The 19,622-nt window shown below is 41.1% G+C and overlaps 1 protein-coding gene across 5 annotated transcripts in view; it reads left to right on the top strand.

The window, feature by feature from the left end:
• SPIDR (scaffold protein involved in DNA repair) overlaps positions 1-19,622 on the top strand; it is a 455,986-nt gene that overhangs the window by 132,750 nt on the left and 303,614 nt on the right. For 4 of the 5 annotated variants that reach the window (XM_062188525.1, XM_062188523.1, XM_062188521.1 and 1 more), the window contains one exon: positions 13,649-13,860. Coding sequence is in view for 2 of the 5 variants with exons in the window: in XM_062188521.1 (XP_062044505.1) it covers positions 13,649-13,860 (212 nt within the window). In the remaining 3 variants the exon portion in view is untranslated. Of the gene's footprint in view, positions 1-10,853; positions 10,923-13,648; positions 13,861-19,622 lie in introns of those variants that run through there. The other variant, XM_062188524.1, reaches the window with a different exon arrangement.

Here is a 19,622-nt window from a genome sequence, read left to right as displayed (position 1 = left end):
AGTTTTTAAATTAAACATGTAAGTACAAGGATGGATTTGAAATTTTCTTTGTGTTAACTGTAGCAGGTAAGATAGCATGTAGATAATAAGTGGTCAATATTTTCTTATTCGTCAGCTAGTTTTCATTAAAGATTTGATAGCTTAAGCCAAAAATGCCTAATATTGATTGACATGCATTGATGCCAAGAAATTCCAAAGTGCTATCTAAGCTGCTACTAAATCTTACTAATCTTACTGCTCTTAAATTCTTCACTGAGGAAATTCATTTGGATTTTGTGGTTCTCATGATTTTACTCCAAGATTATCATGCCAGTTGTGCATAGCTGAGTCCATGTGTCATTTTATGCTATCCTTTATATTTGTGAAATAAAATAAAGTATCAGATGAAAGCTTCCTAAAAGAATAGTCAGGTCTTCTGTTTTCCTTTATTCTTCAAAACATTGTTCCCAAGGTCCTCTGACTTTGGTCAATCTCCTTTGTCATATCCAAAGCACTTGCCTGTCTCTTCTTACCTACAAATAGCTTAAATGTTGATAATCTTACCAAGATCCCAGCCTGGACCTTCTCTTTTTGCTTTCTACATGCTATTCATGGACAGTCTTCTCTAACTCATGCCATCACAACTGTTTCTGTTTCTGGCCTCATGATTCTTGAAGCTGTAGTTCCATTCTACATCACTCTTAACATTCTAAACCTGCAGAGCCATGGCCTATTGATGTTAATTTCACCCCAGGTTTTCCCCAGGCATTGCAACCTTAGTTCATCAAAATCAAGTTCCATAATTGTGACTGCCTTTTCAGATGTGTCTCCTGAATTCCCTTTCTGGGTGCACACACCTCAGATGACTGGTTGCTCATACTAGATGCCTGAGGTCTGCTTTGACTCCATGTTCACTTTCATCCCTAACATCTGAGTCCTCAAGTGTTGTTGCATCTTTTTTCTCTTTTTCTATCAATTCTGTCTCTCTATTCCTGTTATCACTCAGACCCTTTTCATGTGTTACCCTGACAGTGGAAGAACCTTTTAGCTAGCTGCTTTCCCTGCATGCTGGCCGGAGTCCCTTTCCTCTCCCATTTCACTTTCTGTTCTACAGAATGTTGTTGGCATGATCATCCCACATTAACATCTGATGTTGTTAGCCCCTGTTTAAAGCTTCCAGTGGACCTCACTGCCTCAGAAGGAAGGCAGATGCCCTGCTGTGATCTGCATGGCCCCACTGCAGCCTTATCTCTTGCCACTTCTGTGTTTTCCCTGACCTCAGATTCTTGGTCCTCCTGTCCCTTCTTCATGATATGTATTTCCTCTCCTCTCTGCCTGATTAACTCACATTTAGCATTCAGCTTCAGGTAGATCCTGGGAAGCAAAGCTTTCCTGATGGTGTTCTCTTAGCTCCTCTATCCCTTTGTCCCAAATGGTCTTATTGTTTCTGTTTCGGGTCCTCCTTGGAGGCCCAGCAATACGTCTAGTACATGACTTCTGCCACATGTTTTATAACTGTTTGGGTGAAGCTTCCACCATCCCCGTGAAGCAGCATGAATTCTTTTCACGTTTGTATGTGTTTTTAGCACAGGGCCCTGTGGTTGGTTATTTGTTGACTTATTTCTGGGAGAGTTGTTCTCAACTGCAAGGATGATCTTGTCCCCTAAGGGACATTTGGCAATGTTTAGAGACTTTTTTTTTTTTTAGACAGGCGTAGTTACACAGTGAAAGAGAGAGAGACAGAGAGAAAGGTCTTCCTTTTTCCATTGGTTCACCCCCTCAAACGGCTGCTGTGGCCGGCGCGTTGCAGCCGGTGCTCTGCGCCGATCCGAAGCCAGGAGCCAGGTGCTCCTTGGGTGCAGGCCCAAGGACCTGGGCCATCCTCCACTGCACTGCTGGGCCACAGCAGAGAGCTGGACTGGAAGAGGTGCAACTGGGACAGAATCTGGTGCCCCAACCGGGGCTAGAACCCAGGGTGCCGGTGCCGCTGGCAGAGGATTAGCCTAGAGACATTTTTAATTAATTAATTAAAGAGGCAAAAGAGAGACAAGGAGAAACAGATACAGAGAGATCTTTCAGTTGCTGTTTCACTTCCCAAATGCTTAACAAGGGTAGGCGGATTGTGGGAGGCAGCCCTAAGCCAGGAGCTGTGAACTCAATCCAGGTCTCCCATGGGGTGGTAGGATGAAACTTCTTGGGCCATCACTGCTGCCTCCCAGAGTCCACACTGCAGGAATCTGAAATCAAGAGCTGGAGCCAGAAGTCAAAATCAGGCATTACAATATGGGACTCAGGCATCCTTCCCTGGAGACATTTTTGGTTCACGTAACTGGAAGGACAGGTGCTATTGTCATCCAGTAGGTATAGGCTCTGGACAATGCTGGACATCCTACAGTGCACAGGATGGCCTCAGCATGTTGTCCAACCGAAAATGGCAATGGTGCCAGGGGTGAGAGACCTTGCTCTAAGATGGAATGCAAAGCTTTATCTTAAAGAAATGACATCTTGTAGCAAAATGATCTAAATATGGAGTTCTCAAATCAGATGAAGAGTTCTCAGTGTTGACGAGTTTCATTTTCAGTCTGAACTGTTTAGGTGCTTTTTGTGGCTCATTTTCCATATTTACATAGAAGCTATCTTGTGTGGAAAACATATGCCCCAGTGGCTATTATTAATGGGTAATCAGCTTACTTTTTCTCATTTGAAATGTATCAGTCAGCATGTGACCACCCAAGCAGATTTTTTTTAAGAGTTGGAGGGATGGATGGTGTATTTTGAAAGACTCTTAAAGAGAATTTAACTATATAATCCACAGAAAAGGCCAAACGTAATCAGCCTTTTGTTTTATGTAGATGAGCAAATAAAAGAAACCCTAGAGCTACCCCCATTACCACTGCACACGGGCACACCTGTGTGCATGAACAGTAGCTATCCTTTCTCTTTCATTGTTTCCATCCATGTGCCTGCCACAGTGATGGCAATGCTGATCTGTCTAGGTTGATGGGGTCCTGCACGTTGTGAATTGACTGGGACAAAAAGACCCATTTAAGCGAATATATGGTATATATATGTTAAATTTGTAATTTAGTGTAGATAATAAACTATATGGATATACTAACACACTGGAAAATTAAATATTGGAGGAGAAATTGTTGCTGGTGCTGGAATAACCTGGGGCTGCATTGTATAACCTAGTAATGGTCCTGTCATGCACCAGAGCTTTAGTGTATATCAAGGCAGACAGAAAATATCAGGAGATTGGATTAAGGTGTTGGAGTAGGAAGGGAGCTTACTGCTCTAATTTTGAGATGATAGTTTAAAAAAAGTGGAGAGAGTGAGTCACAGAGAAGAGTTGGGGAGAAAGCAGCAAAGGAAATTGCATGCAAATTAAAGGGGCACTGTGGACTACATAGAGAGTGTGGAGATGCAAAACTTAGGACTCCAGCAACAAGAGCCTCTGCACCAGTTTCGGAGAGTAAGGTGAGATCAATCTGCAGCAGGCCCAAACCCCTGGTGATAAAGCTGCAGGAAGAGCCTGGAATGAATCTGGCTTAGGGCCCTGAGGGGATAGTGTACCTGCTGAACTAGAAGAGGAAAAAAAAAAAAAAACAACAACAACAACAACAACAAAAACAGGGAACCATGTTTCTGTCTCCCAATCACCCTGCAATAGCATCCTGTAACAAGCTGATAGAAAGGGGCCCCCATTTTGGATGTATGTTGACAGCTGTGCTAGCTCATATCTGCACCCAGCAACCAGCCAAACAGAGTCTCCTGAGTATGGCGGGGAGAACTGACAGGGAGCTGGGTGCTTGTGACTGTGGAAGGCTTGTGTGCTGGGTCTGTGAAAACACTGAGGCTGCGTGGGAGGGCTCAGGGTATGGCTTGGACTTTGGGCAGTCACTGTGGGAGGTTCCACATGCTCAGGGCTCTCTGGTTTCCTGGTGAGGGACATCACTGTGGAATCTGTGCTTAGCCCTAGGACTGCATAGATGCTTTGTGTGGTTCTTGTGGCAGCACAGACAAATATTATACCCACTGGGGCTAGTGAACAGGCACTGGTCTCCTTTGAGTAGAGGAGGTGAGCTGAGTCTATGCCAGACAAACCTCCCCTCTGATGATAAAAGAGGGAAGGAGAGAGGGAAGGAGGGAGAGAGAGAGAAACTGATTGATTTACCATGCCCAACCTGGGTTCATTTTGGAAACTCCCTTCAAACCAGAGCACAGAACAGAGCTCACTGGACATACAAACTACACATCTCTAGTTATTCACTGAAAAAGTAGATACTTCGCTAATCCACACAGGCATAATCCAAAGACAAAAACTACCACAGTGAAAAAACAAAGAAGAAACCAACAAATGCTGAATAATAAACATACCAATTCAAGAAACAAGAATAAGGAATACAATGTGATGTACCCAAAAGAATACAACACTTCAGTACTGGATTATGAAGATGAAGAGACTGAAGAAATGCCAGAAATGGAATTCAGAAAATTAACCATAAGATTACTTAGAAATAATCAGAGGCAAATATACGATCTTATGAAATCTGTATATGATATGAAAGAAAATTTCTCCTACAAAATTGAGATCTTAAAGAGAAATGAAAATGAAATCTTGGATATGAAGAATTCAGTATAACAAATAAATGCAGTTGAAAGCCTTAACAACAGAATTGGTGAAGCAGAAGAAAGAATTATCTGACTTAGAAGACAAATCGCAGGAAGTTATACAGTTAGACCAAAAATAAGAAGAAATTAGAAAACTAAAAAACTCTGTTAGGAATCTATAGGACACCATTGAATGACCCAATGTACGGGTTCTAGGAGTTCCTGAAAGTGTGGAAAGAAAGGATTAGAAGGCTTTTTTTGGTGAAATAATAACAGAAAAAAATTCCTTAATTTGAAGAAAGAAAGGGACATCCAAGTGCAGGAAAGCACATAGAACTCCTAATAGATATGACAAGAAAAGATCTTCACCAGGACACATTGTAACCAAACACTCCACAGTAAAACATAAATAATAGATTCTAAAATGTGCATGTGAGAAACACAAGATTACTTTCAGAGGATCTCCAATTAGACTCATAGCAGACTTCTCATCAAAAACCCTCCAGGCTAGGAGAGAATGGTGAGATATATTCCAAGTCTTAAGAGAAAAAAACTGCCAACCCAGAATACTGTACCCTGCAAAGGTCTCATTTATGAATAAAGGTGAAATAAATACCTTCCATTACAAACGGAAACTGAAAGAATTTGCCATCACTCTTCCAGCCAGATGCTTAATGATGTGCTGCATACAGAAACACAGAAACATGGTTATCACTAAGAAAGAAGGTAAAGGCAAGGAATCTCCCAGTAAAAGTACAAAAGAAATCCAAAGTAAAAAATAGGAATATTTATGGAAAAATGGCAGGGCAAAGTCATTGCTTATCAATAGTCACCTTGGATGTAAATGGCCTCAACTCTCCAGTTAAAAGACACAGACTGGCTGAATGGATTAAAAAACAAAACCCATTAGTTTGCTGCCTACAAGGAATACATCTCACCAAGAAAGATGCACAGAGACTGAAAGTGAAAGGATAAAAAAAGATATTTCATGCCAACAGAAACCAAAAAAGAGCTGGTGTAGCCATCCTAATATCAGACAAAAATAAATAAAATAGACTTTAACACAAAAACTGTTAAAAGAGACAAAGAAAGTCACAGTTAATTAAGGGATCAATTCAGCAGGAAGATGTAACTATTATAAACATATGTACACCTAATTACAGGGAACCAGGCCATTTAAAGAAGTGTTAAGGGATCTAAAGGGAGAAATAGACTCCAATACAATAGTAATGGGGACTTCAATACTGCATTTTCAGCAAGAAAATGATAAAGCAGACAGAAAATCAGCAAGAAAACAGGAGTGTTAAATTAGAGAAGGTGTAAAGAAATTTGATTAAAAATACAAAAGATCAGTGAAACAAATAACTGGTTTTCCAAAAAAATAAACAAAATTGCATACCATTGGCCCAATGAACCATAAAAAGAGAGAGAAAAGACCAAATTAATGAAATTAGAGCTGAAAAAGTAGATGTAACTGCAAACATCATGGAAATTTAAAAAAATCTTCACAAATTACTACAAAATACTAACTGCCAACAAACCAGGAAATCTGAAAGCAATGGATAGGTTCTTAGACACATAAAACCCACCAAAATTGAGTCAAGAAGACATAGAGAACCTAAACAGACCCATGACCAAGGTGGAATTTGTATCAGTAATAAAAATCCTCCCAAAAAGAAAAGCCTGGGACTGGATGGCTTCACTGCTGAGTTCTACCAGACATTTAAAGAAGAACTAACTCTAATTCTTCTCAAATTATTCAAGGAAATTGAAAGGGAGAGAATCCTCCCAAATTCTTTCTGTGAAGCTAGCATCACCTTAATTCCTAAAGCTGAAAAAAGATGCAACAGAGAAAGAGATCTATGGACCAATTTCCCTGATGAACATAGAAGCAAAAATCCTCAACAAAATTCTAGCTAATCAAATCCACAACACATCAGAAAGGTAATTTACCTGGACCAAGTGGGATTTATTCCTGGTATGCAGGGATGGTTCAACATTGGCAAATCAATGTGATACATCACATTAACAAATTGCAGAATAATAAACATATGATTATCTCAATAGATGCAGAAAAAGTATTTGATAAAATACAATACCCTTTCAGAATGACAACCTTCAGCAAATTGGGTTTAGAAGGATCATTCCTCAACACAATCAAGGCAGTTTGTGAAAAACCCATGGTGTTGAATTGCACCCAAATGAGGATGGACTGGGTCTGAAGAAAGGTAAGTGCGCTGCTCGCCCATTCCCCAGCCCCACAATCCCAGGGACAGTCAGACACAGTGGGGAGTCAAGTCAAGTAAGCAAGAACTCATTTATTGCATGCATAGCAAAGCCTTTTAAAACACAAGACGGCAGGATTACTGGGGCGGGGCATAAGGACCAACCAATTACTTAAAAGGCCATTTTATGGGGAGACTTTTTACAGGACCAGCCATATGTCTGTACACTCGTCATCTAAACTTAACAGAGACAGTAGAGTACACAATAGATTACCTTGGCAGAACATGAACTTTAGGTCTCTTGTTGTCAAATAAACCAGAAATAAAAACCTTGAACATAAGAGTTAGCACACGAAATCATCACATAACTCAGAACTATTTAACAGAGTCAAAAGAGCTTACAGGACCTAACTCTAGAAATGGCAGAGTAACCAGTTAAGCAGACACTGTTAAAAAGAGACGTTATAGTTTTTGCAAAAACAGATCTATAAAAGGAACAAGTTAAAAGCATATCAAAGACATGTAAAGGCCCTGCATTGAATGGGGAAAAGTTGGAAGCATTCCCACTGAGACCTGGAACTAGACAAGGATGCCCATTCTCACCATTGCTGTAAAATATAGGCCTGGAAGTTTTAACCAGAGCCATTACACAAGAATCAAATTTGGGGCTGGCGCCGTGGCTTAACAGGCTAATCCTCCGCCTTGCAGCGCCGGCACACCGGGTTCTAGTCCCAGTTGGGGCGCCGGATTCTATCCTGGTTGCCCCTCTTCCAGGCCAGCTCTCTGCTATGGCCCGGGAAGGCAGTGGAGGATGGCCCAAGTGCTTGGGCCCTGCACCCGCATGGGAGACCAGGCGAAGCACCTGGCTCCTGGCTTCGGATCAGCATGATGCGCTGGCCGCAATGGCCATTGGAGGGTGAACCAATGGCAAAAAGGAAGACCTTTCTCTCTGTCTCTCTCACTATCCACTCCTCCTGTCAAAAAAAAAAAAAAATATATATATATATATATATATATATCAAATTTGGAAAGAGGAAATCACACTTCCTTGCTTTCAGATGACATGATTCTATATAAAGGGGACCCTAAAACTCCACTAAGAGACTATTGGAATGCATAGAAGACTTTGTTAAAGCAGCAGGATATAAAATAAGTACACAAAAAGTAACAACCTCTGTAAACTCAGATAATGCCAAAGTCAACAACGAACTTCTTAGATCAACCCTATTCACAATAGCTATTAAAAAAAAAAAGTCAAATACCTTGTGATAAATTGAACCAAGGATGTCAAATATCTCTATGATGAGAAGTACTCAACATTAAAGAAAGAAATAGAAGATACGAAAAAATGGAAAAATCTTCCATGTTCATGGTTTGGAAGAATCAGTCATCAAAATGTCCATACTTCTCAAAGCAGCTTACACATTCAGTGCAATACCAATCACAATACTAAGGTTATTCCCCTCAGAAATAGAAAAAATGATGTTGAAATGCATATGGAAACACAGGAGATCCCATATAATTAAAGCAGTCTTATACAACAAAAACCAAAGCCAGAAGCATCATAACACCAGATTTCAAGACATACTACAGGGCAGTTATAATCAAAACATCATGGTACTGATACAAAAACAGATGGATAGACTAATGGAACAGATCAGAAACACCAGAAATCAATCCAAGCATCTACAAACAACTTATATTTGGCAAAGGAGACAAAACCAATCCCTGGAGCAAGGACAGTCTCTTCAACAAATGGTGCTGGGGAAACAGGATTTCCACATGCAGAAGTATGAAGCAAGACTCCTACCTTACACCTTACACAAAAATACACTCAAAATGGATTAAATACCTAAATCTATGACCCAATACCATCAAATTATTAGAGAACATTGGGGAAACCCTGCAAGACATTGGCACAGGCAAAGAGTTCTTGGAAAAGGCCCCAGTGGCACAGGTAATCAAAGCCAAAATTATAAATTGGATTATGTCAAATTGAGAATCTTCTGTACTGCAAAAGAAACACTCAGCAAAGTGAAAAGGCAACTGACAGAATGGGAAAAGTTATTTGCAAACCATGCAACTGATAAAGGATTAATAACCAGAATATGTAAGGAGATCAAGGAACTCCACAACAACAAAACAACCCATTAAGAAGTGGGCCAAGGACTGAAAGAGACATTTTCAAAAATGGAATTCCACATGGCCATTAGACACATGAATAATACTCAGTATCACTAGCCATTAGGGAAATGGAAATCAAAACCACAATGAGGTTTCACCTCACCTCAGTTATAATGGCTTTCATACAGAACTGAACATACAAATGCTAGTGAGGATGTTGAGAAAAAAGAACCTTAATCCACTATTAACTGGAATGTAAACTGGTAAAGCCACACTGGAAGACAGTGTAGAGATAGCTGCAAAATCTGAATTAGAGCCTACCATATGACCCAGCCATCCCACTCTTGGGACTTTACCCCAGGGAAATTAAATCTTTATATGAAGCAGTTTTCTGCACCCCATGTTCATTGCAGCTCAATTCACAATAGCTAAGACATAGGATCAACCCATATGCCCATCAACTTATGACTGGATAAAGAAATTATGGCATATTTACACCATGGAATGCTATACAGCACTAAAAAATGAAATCTGGTCATTTGCAACAAAATCAATGAATCTGGAAAACATCATACTTCGTGAAATAAGCCAGTCCCAAAGGAAGAAATCCCATATGTTCTCCCTGACCTGTGATAACTAATAGAGCACCTAAAAGGCAGTCTGTAGAAGTTAAATAGACACTTTGAGAATTAATGACTTGTGCAACCCTTGTCTTGACTGTTGAGGAATGTTTTGTTTTATAATACTGTTTGTTGAACTCTTTACTTAAAATAGAGTTAATCACATGTATATAAAGTCAATTGAAAATAGATCTTAGTAAAAAATAAGTGTGCAAATAAGAGGTGGAGGAGGAAGAGGGGTGGGAGTATGTGTGGGAGGACAGGCACAGTGGGAACAATCACCATGTTCCTAACATTGTAATTATGAAGTGTGTGAAGTTTGTAAAGCTGTATAGTTCTGCATACATTACTATGGACTTACTTATAAGGGTACAGTTTAAAAACTTCCATGGAACCCCAAATCCCCTTACACTGGGTGATAAAAATACCATCTTAAGTGTTAAAGCATCATATGGATATGATTAAGTGTTAAAGTAATCATATAAATAGGATTAAGTAATAATAATAGATAGAATTAAAAAGCAGTGAATGCTCCAACATAGGAAGCAGTCAACATAGCTGACTCATAGAGTGAGAGTTGCTTTAAGTAGCACTTTCACCTCAGAATCAGCCATTAAGGCATTCTGGTCTGGATGAAAATCCCACAAACACTGTAGTAAAAAATGTCCTACATGAAGGACCTCCATGGGTGAGATCCCAGTGGAAAGAAATGGTCATCAAAGGAGGTACTTTTCTGTGAAAGGAGGAGAGAACTTCTATATTGCTTATGGCCTTGACTAAATAGTGTTGGAATTTGTGGATTCAAAAGGCTTCCATAGCCTAGGCAGCTCATGCCAAGAGCCTCGGGTGATCACTGACATAGTGCATAAGAGTGTTAATTGTTGAATTAACAACAGGCGTCACTATGTGCTAATACAACTTCTGTCCTCAAAGAGTTGTATTATAGAGTTAACAGTAAAATTTGTTCTTAAAGATTTATTTCATTTTAATGTATTAAGTAGAGGATATTCTTATGTCACATAGGTTTTAGTTATGCCTCAGTGTCCAACTCCATTGCCTGTTTTCTTAGATGCTTCCTTAATTAATGATAAAACTCATTCTCAAGGACATACTTTCTTTTTATGTATTAAGTGGGGGATATTCTTGTGTCTCATAAGTTATAGTTATGTCTGAGTGCTCACAAAAGATGTGCCAGGTGCTTCCTCCTGGTCTCCAGTGCAGGTGCAGGGGCCCAAGCACTTGGGCCATCCTCCATTGCCCTCTCGGACCACAGCAGAGAGCTGGACTGGAAGAGGAGCAACCGGGACTAGAACCCAGTGCCTATTTGGGATGCTGGCGCCGCAGGCGGAGGATTAACCAAGTGAGCCACGGTGTTGGCCCCATCTTGTATGCTTCTTTAATGTTAATTAAGTGTTTTCCTAAATGAAATGCAATTAATTTCAAGAGGCAATGACTTGAAAGCCCTTGTCTCGATTGTTCAGCAACAATTTTTTTTTCCTGTGCAAATGTTTGAACTCTGTACTTAGTATAGGGTTGGTCTTCTGTGTATAAGTGAATTGAAAATGGATCTTTGTGGAGAATTGGACTGAGAATGAGAGAGGGAAGAGGAGGAAGGGTAGGAGTAGGGGTGAGACTGGGTGGGAGACCAAAGATAGTGGGAAGAATCACTGTATTCCTCAAGTTGTACTTATGAAATGCGTGAAGTTTGCATTCATTAAATAAAAAGTTTCTTTGGGAAAAGACACACACACACAAAAAAAAAAAAAGAAGAAGAAGAAGAAGAAGAAGAAGAAGTAGTAGAGCAGCCAGGACTGGAAGAAGTAGTAGAGAAGCCAGGACTGGAACTGGCACCCATAAGGGACATCAGCATTGCAGGGGCATCCTACCTGCTATGCTATTCCAGCCTTTCTCTATTTTTTTTTAAAGATGGGTTTATGTATGTATTTTTTTTTTTTTAATTTCAAAGGCATAGTAACCAAGTGAAAGAAACAGGGAGAGAGAGATCTTCTGTCTGCTGGTTCACTACCTAGATGGCCATGGCAGCCTTGACTGTGCCAGGCTGAAGCCAGGAGCCGGGAGCTTCGTCTGTGTCCTCCACACAGGCGGTGGGAGACCAAGCACTTGAGCTATCTTGCACTGCTTTCCCAGGCCCATGGGTGGTGAGCTGGATTGGAAATGGAGAATCTGGGACTCAAACTGGCTGCTCATTCGACTGCCCATATGAGATGCTAGTGTCACAAGTAGCACCTTAGCCCGCTACACAACACTTGCTGAAGCCCTCGCTCACTTAATACTTACAACATTCTTATGAGGGTTTGTTCTATAGAGAAAGAAAATGTGGCTCCACAAAGTTAAGTGAAGTGTTCAGGTCCAATGCCATGGTGCAGCAGGTACCTGTATCTGACACCTGTGTCTGAGCTCCATTTCCATCTGTCTCCCTGCTAAAGGCACAACCTGGGAGGCATCAGGTGGTGGCTCAAGTGCTTGGGCCCCTGCCAACCAAGTGGGAGACTCAGATAGAATTCTAGGCTCCTGGCTCTAGCCTGGCCCAGCCCTGGCTGTTGTGGGCATTTGAGGAATGAACCAGCAGATGGAAGATTGTCTCTGTCTGCCCCTCTACCTGTTAAATAAAAATAAAAATGTTTAAAGTGCCAATTATAATAATCCATAGAACACAAATAAGAAGGCTTCTCTTGAATAATCAGAGGTATTCTCTGGGCTCACTTGAAGGTCAGTTGCAAACTTACCATTGGCCCTAAACTTCATTAACACAGTGAGCTTCATCAACCCTTAAGGACCTCTGTTGGTGAGACCCCAGTGAAAAAAAGTGCCCACCAAAGAATATACTTTCCTCAGAAGGGAGGAGAGAGCTTCCACTTTGCCTATGGCTTTGTCAAAATATTTAAGGAGTCTGTGGATTCAAAAGGCTTCCCATAGCCTAGGCAGCTCTTGTCAGGAGCCTTGGGTGATCACTGACATCATACATAAGAGTGTTAATTGTCAAAGAAACAATAGAAGTCACTGTGTGCTAACTTCCTATGCAGGACCTCTGTCCTAAAAGAGTTGTATTATGAGACTTAATAATAAAACTTGTTCTCAAAGGAAAAAAAATAAAAGAAAATATCAGAAAGAAGGTTTTGATTCTCCTCTACTGTATTGACCAGGTGGCTTGAATTCTTGTTTTATAATCTACTTCTCAAAAAATGTGTATTTTCAGAAATTTAAGTAGGAGACAAAAGGAACCATTTAGGACATGTTAGGAAAACGCGACCATGACTCACTATTAAATAATAACTGCTGCAATTTCCAACTAGTCTCTGTAAAATATTATATTGCTATTGTGCTAGAAAGATCAAGTTTTCATCTTTTTTTAAGGTGTTTTTATTTATTTATTTGAGAGAGTTACAGACACAGAGAGGGAGAGACAGAGAGAAAGGTCTTCCATCTGCTGGTTCACTCACCAAATGTACAAATGGAGTTGGGTTGATCTGAAGCCAAGAGCCAGGAGCTTCCTCTGGGTCTCCCACATGGATGAAGGGGCCCAAGCATATGGGCCATCCTCTTCTGCTTTCCCAGGCCACATGCAGAGAGCTGGATTAGAAGAGGAATAGGACATGAACTGTTACCCATATGGGATGCTATCACTGCAGATGGAGGCTTAGCCTACTACGCCACAGAGCAGGCAAAAAATATTTTTCCTAATGAGTTTAAGATTACAGTGGCTGTTAACGTCAGCCTTTAGGGTTACTTGTTCAGTTTGAGAGACCACCTATTTGTGTGGCACTTGTCTTTTTGTGGCTGAAAGAAGATTGAAATATTTGTACTGACCTCAGTGGGCTCTGTGAGATAATGATTGCTTTATACCTTTTTATCATCTTCTATCTTTGCCTTGGTTTCTTGCCTCCTAATCAATCCTATGTTTCAATTTTTTTTTTTTGACATAAGATAAGTTTAATCTACAGATACTATATTTGAAAACCTGTTTTAACAAATGTAATTATAAGGGAATCAAATGACGTGCATGTATAAATTTGGATTTGGATAAAACACTCCATATTTAATTGCATTTCTCTTAAATTTTTTCAGCAAAGTTCTACAGAAATTTTGGAGTATTCTTCAGAGAGTGAAAAAGATAATGACTTGGAAGATGTCCTGTGCATTGATGCAGAATCTCCCCACAAATACCACTTGAAGTTTGGATCAGCAAAATCAACAGAGTCTGTCTTGTGTACACCCCAGAGACAGACAGCCAAATTTTTCAAGACATCAGAAAATTCAACAAGGAAGAAGTTTTTAAGGTTAAACTTTAACTTTTAAAATACTTTTCTTTCAGTTTTTCTCTTTCTTTAAAAACTTAAATATCTAAAATGTTAATATTAAAATACTTGTTTACTAGAGAAGGAAAATGGGCAGAACATAATTATAATTCTGACTAGCAGTTACTGAAATCCTAAGTTCTGGAGCAGACTTAATGAATTGTTCACCCAGTATGAGTGTTGGTGAATCTGGACATGACCAGCTTATGCAACTGCTTTCTGGAATGCAGATTTGTTCTTTGCCCACCAAATTTTCTTGAGCATCCATGTCCTTGGTGCTGTCTCATACAAGAGACACAAATGAACCACTCTGTTCTTGTGTACCTTGTTTTCTAAAGAATAGAACAAATATAGACCTTGTCAGGTTACTTTCACGAATGTGATGATCGAGATAGGCCAGGGCAGTGCTTGGAAATGTAAAGAAGTATGTAAGAGCCAGAACTCATGGACAAGAAACAGCCGGAGAGTCTGTAGAGAACCACCGTAGAGGATCATCCCTATCAGCAGAGAAGAGAATCAGTTTGGGGTAGCCACAGTGGGCCAAGCAGGATGTGTGAAAGAGCATGTAGGGACCATGTCATACAAGGTCTCTTTTAAATACAAGTAAGAACAATACAAAGCCAAATAGAAACCCATTTAAAGTGAGACAGAGAGGTCGGCGCCATGGCTCAATAGGCTAATCCTCCGCCTGCGGTGCCGGCACCCCTGGTTCTAGTCCCTGTTGGGGTACCAGATTCTGTCCCGGTTGCTCCTCTTCCAGTCCAGCTCTCTGCTGTGGCCCGGGATGGAGTGGAGAATGGCCCAAGTCCTTGGGCCCTCACCTGCACTGGAGACCAGAAGGAAGCACCTGGCTCCTGGCTTCGGATCGACATGGCGCCATCCATAACGGCCATTTGGGGAGTGAACCAACGGAAGGAAGACCTTTCTCTCTGTCTCTCTCTCTCTCTCTCACTGTCCACTCTGCTGTCAAAAAATTAAAAAAAAAAAAATTAAAAAAAAAAAAAAGTGAGACAGAGAACCTATGGGAAGCAGTGCCACCAAAGCAAAAGTAGAAGAGAATTCCATGGAAAAGGGGTCTCAATAGAAAGAGTAAATATGGGCCAGGGAGCAACAGGGTGTGGATCTGCTGGAGGTGTCTCCTCATCAAGAGAGGGCAGGTTGATGGCACTCAGGAGTGCAGGCTGAGGAGGCAACGGAGTGGTGCCCATGACTCCTTGCTGGGAGCTTGCATTCCAGACGTGAGGGGTCTGGACTGCTGGTGGCCTAAACGGGCTGCAGCCTCTCCAGAGGTTGCAGAGAATATGAGAGACAGACTTTGAGACAATGGTGAAGGTTCAGCTGAGGCTAAGAGGGTGGGATAATGACTCTGTCACTATCCTAGAGAGGAAGTGCCCCCCCAGGGGGGAGTGTGGTGGTGGGGAACAGGAGAGGGGCAGTCATCCCTGAGCATCAGAGTGGAGGGAAGAGCAGGATGTGGCTAGGTCTAGTGGGCTGGGTTTAGCAGGGTGAAAAAGTTCATGCCTGTTCCCCATATTGCTTTTCATAAAATAAAACATAAAGCCTTATACCCAAAGTGCAGAAGTGGTAACCTCAAAAGAGAATTAATAGTGGTTTGCAGTAGTCTTTAGAGAGGAAGGGAAGGATGCTCATTAAAGAGATTAGAGTATCCTCATTGGTAAAGGCAGGGTCATTCAATTACAGAAATTCACATCCCCAGCCCTCCCGAAGGCCTACAATGTGCTGAGTACTGTTTCATGTGCAAGAAACATGGCAGTGAGTAGACGTGATAGCTTCTGCCTGTGTTGCAGAGCTGTAAAGGAGCCAAGATGTAGTAGACATAATGTCAAAGGAAGGAGACAAGACAGAAAGGGGTACAGAGAATGCTCCAGAGTGGGCAATGGCATTTCAGTTTTAAAACAGGAGCTTGAGGGTGGGCATTTGTCATAGCAGTTAAGATGCTTAAATCCCATATTGGAGTGCCTGGGTTTGAGTCCCAGCTCCACTTCTGATCTCAGCTTCTTGCTAATATGCACCCTAGGAGACAGCAGATGATGGCTCAAGTACCTGGGTCCCTGCCACTCATGCTGGAGACACAGATTGCATTTCTGGCTCCCAGCATCATCCTAGCCCAACCCTGGATATTATAGGCATTTTATTAGTGAACCAGTAGATGAAGATCTCTGTCTGTGTCTGAATGTCCTGTCTCTCTCTGTCTCTCAAATAATAATTTAAAAGAAAACCAAGGGCTCAAGGAAACCCTGAGTAGGTGACATATCCAGCAGCTGGAAAAATGGAGCTGCCCTTTCCTGTGATGAGGCAGGAAACTGTGCAAGGATAAGATAGTTCTGCTTTCATTTCTTCAGGGTGAAAAATCATGTCTTTTGACTATTTTCAGTTGAATATTATGAGTCTGAGTAGGAATGCAAGTCTAGACTTCATGGATAATTTGGGTGCTAGGGAGGTGAATTTATGTGCTTCAGTGTTGAGACAGTTTTTTAGTGAGACAGTTTTTTAGTGACAGTTTTTTAGTTTTTAGTCAGTCTGCAGGGGATCTGGTGCAGATTGAGAGGAGAATCCAGCACCTGGCAGCGTCAGGTGTGGAAGAAGAGGCTGCTGAGGGGGAACCAAAATGAGAGAGTATGGTGGCCTGCAGAGTAGTGAAGAAGTGTCTCTAGGAGGAGAGATCGTGATGAATTGGGGATGTGCTGTGTGGTGAGGAACAGGATGTGGAGCTGTCTCAGTATAGTGGTCAGATAAAGGAGACGACTAAAGATCCCAGAGAGAATGAAGAGAGAGGAGCTGAAGACAGAACTCTATAGAGGAGTTCTGCTTTAAGAGAAGCAGATAGGTTTCATTTTTTAAGTTGGGAGAAATTTCAACTTATTTATGTTTTAGTGGGGAAGGCCTGGGAGAGGAGAAAATTTCAGAGCAGTGGAGAGGAAGACAGTGATGAAGCATGCCCTGAGATTCTCACCAGGTCGTCACTCCTGTTGGTGCACATCATTCACCATGCCAGCTCTGGTGCATAGGTGGGGTAGAGTCCATGCAGGTATGGGGATCAATCTGGTCAGGAGTACAGATAGTCCATCTATTGACAGGTGGAAGAGTGAAATCCATATGTGTATAGGTAGATATATGTTGCTTGGGAACAGATTCTTTCTGATCACTCTGACTTTAGTAAACAGGAATTTCCTTCATGAGCTGATAGAGAAGATGAAGAGGAAGTTGTGGGATTTGCAGGGAGAGAGTTTGTGATAGTCAGAGAGGGAATGAGTGAGCTGGGGAATGCTTGATACTGTCTGGTCCTGTTGGCAGTGGTGATCATGAATTAAATTTGAGATTGATCAACTAGTACAGAGTCAAACCTGGGGCTTACAATAGTAGAATGGGCAGCTTATGGGGATTATGCAGTGATACATCAAAGGAGCTGATAAAAGTTCTGAGAGTGAATTAGCCCTTAAGGCATTTGGATCTGGCTGAAAAGCCATGAGAGTATTTTAGGCATGGAAAGCCAAGACACTCTGGCAAAAAAAAACAAAAAACCTAAATGAAAGATCTCTGCGAGTGAGATTCCAGTGGAAAGAACGGGCCATCAAAGAAGGAGGTACCTTTCTCTGAAGGGAGGAGAGAACTTCCACTTTGACTATGACCTCGTTTAAATAAGATCAGAGTCGGCAAACTCAAAATGCTTCCCTAGCCTTGGCAACTCATGACAAGAGCCTAGGGTGATTACAAGATAAACAAGAGTGTCAATTTGTTAAGTCAACAACAGGAGTCACTGTGCACTTACTCCTCATGTAGGATCTCTGTCCTTAATGTGTTGTCCAATGTGAAGTAATGCTATAACTAGTATTGAAACAGTATTTTACACTTTGTGTTTTGGTATGGGTGCAAACTGTTGAAATTTTCCCTTAATTTATACTAAATTGATCTTTTTATAAAGATAATTGAAAATGAATCTTGATGTGAATGGAATGGGAGAGGGAGTGGGAGATGGGGGGGGTTGCGGGTGGGAGGGAAGTTATGGGGGAGAAAAAGGCATTGTAATCCATAAACTGTACTTTGGAAATTTATATTTATTAAATAAAAGTTAAAAACAAAAACAAAAAACAAAACAAAACAAAAAAGTTCTGAGAGCAGCCGTAATAATGGCATGGAGTTTGGGACATCATCTGTGAATAACTTGACTAATTGTATTGAAAACAGTGGACTTTGATGTAGATAACAAGGCCTTCCTTAATTTTCTGTTTCTTTCTCTCTTTTTTTAATGTAGACTAAGTTTTTATTAGAAATAGAATTGTTTATTAGAGGACTTGCTGTGTCCATTCTTAAATTCAGGTACATCTGACCAGGAACTCTGTGGGCAGATTTGAAGCAAAGATAACAGGAAGCCTAGCAGTTGTCTGTTGCACAGCCTTTAGTGTCTAGATTCAGAGGTAGATTTCATCCAGGATTTGGGGACTCCTGGCTGTAGAGAACCCCTAAGCTCATGTTACTCTGGCTTTTAATCCTGTAACTGTAGTTTTTTATTGAATTCTAGATTTGACTTTAATCAGATAGTATTTTCAGATTCCATTTTGTCTTCTTTTTTCTCTGTAAAGCCATTGCTTTGAAAACGAACATTTGGCCAAGAATTATCTAGATAGTTGTGCATTTATATTTTTTGAAATATTTCTTATATTATGAATATAATTTTATTTCTTCTTTATTTGAGTGGTAGGGAACTAAAAAGGGAAAGGTAGGGAGAGACAGAGAGAAAGCCAGAAAGAGATACCAATTTCCCATCTGCTGGTTCACTCTACAAATTCCTACAACAGCTGGGGCTGTGCCAGGCCAAAGCCAGGAGTTAGTAATTCAATCTGGGTCTCTCACATGAGTGGTACGGTCTGCACTGATAGGAAGCTGTTATAGGGAACTCTGAGGGCAAATTGAAGCCAGGAACTCCAATATGAGAAGCAAGCATCTTAACCTAGGTGAAATGACTACCTCTGCTAAAGCAATTTTAATTAGTACAATTAAGAGATGGTAGGTATGTTACCCAGATTTAGGGCAGAGTCTGAAGTCAGACCACTTGGGGCATGCATCTAGCTGCACCTCTCATTATTCCTCTCACTGTAAGGCAGATATTTAATATCTTGGAGCCTCAGTTTGTCATCTGTGATATGGGGATAATAATAGTAACGGTTTCATAATTTTGTTCAGAGTGAGAGGGATATAAATGAGTTACTTCATGAAGAAGGGCATACATTTCAAATAGAGGTAGACATGTACTTGTATGCTAAGTAGAGATTCTTGAGTATATTTTTGAGCATGAAGGTGATTTTTAAGAAATATTTTTGTGGGGCTGGTCCTGTGGTATATCAGGTAAAGCTGCTGCTTGCTGTGCTGGCACCCCATATGGGTGCCAGTTCAAGTCCCAGCTGCTCCACTTCTGATCCAGCTCTGCTACGGCCTGGGAGAGCAGTGGACTATGGCTTAAGTCCTTGGGCCCCTGCACCCACATGGGAGACCCAGAAGAAGCTCCTGGCTCCAGGCTTTGGATCAGCCCAGCTCTGGCTGTTGCAGCCGTTTGGGGAGTGAACCAGCGGGTGGAAGCACTTTCTCTCTCTCTCTCTCTCTGCCTCTGCCTCTCTGTAACTCTGCCTCTCAAATAGATAAATCTTTTTTTTAAATAAAAGATTTTGATATATTTATTTGAGAGGCAGAGTTACAGATGGTGAGAGGGAGACAGAGAGAAAGGTCCT

Source organism: Lepus europaeus, chromosome 4 (genome assembly GCF_033115175.1).
Source record: "Lepus europaeus isolate LE1 chromosome 4, mLepTim1.pri, whole genome shotgun sequence".
NCBI classification, from domain to species: domain Eukaryota; kingdom Metazoa; phylum Chordata; class Mammalia; order Lagomorpha; family Leporidae; genus Lepus; species Lepus europaeus.
This window is presented reverse-complemented; position numbering and strand designations above follow the sequence as displayed.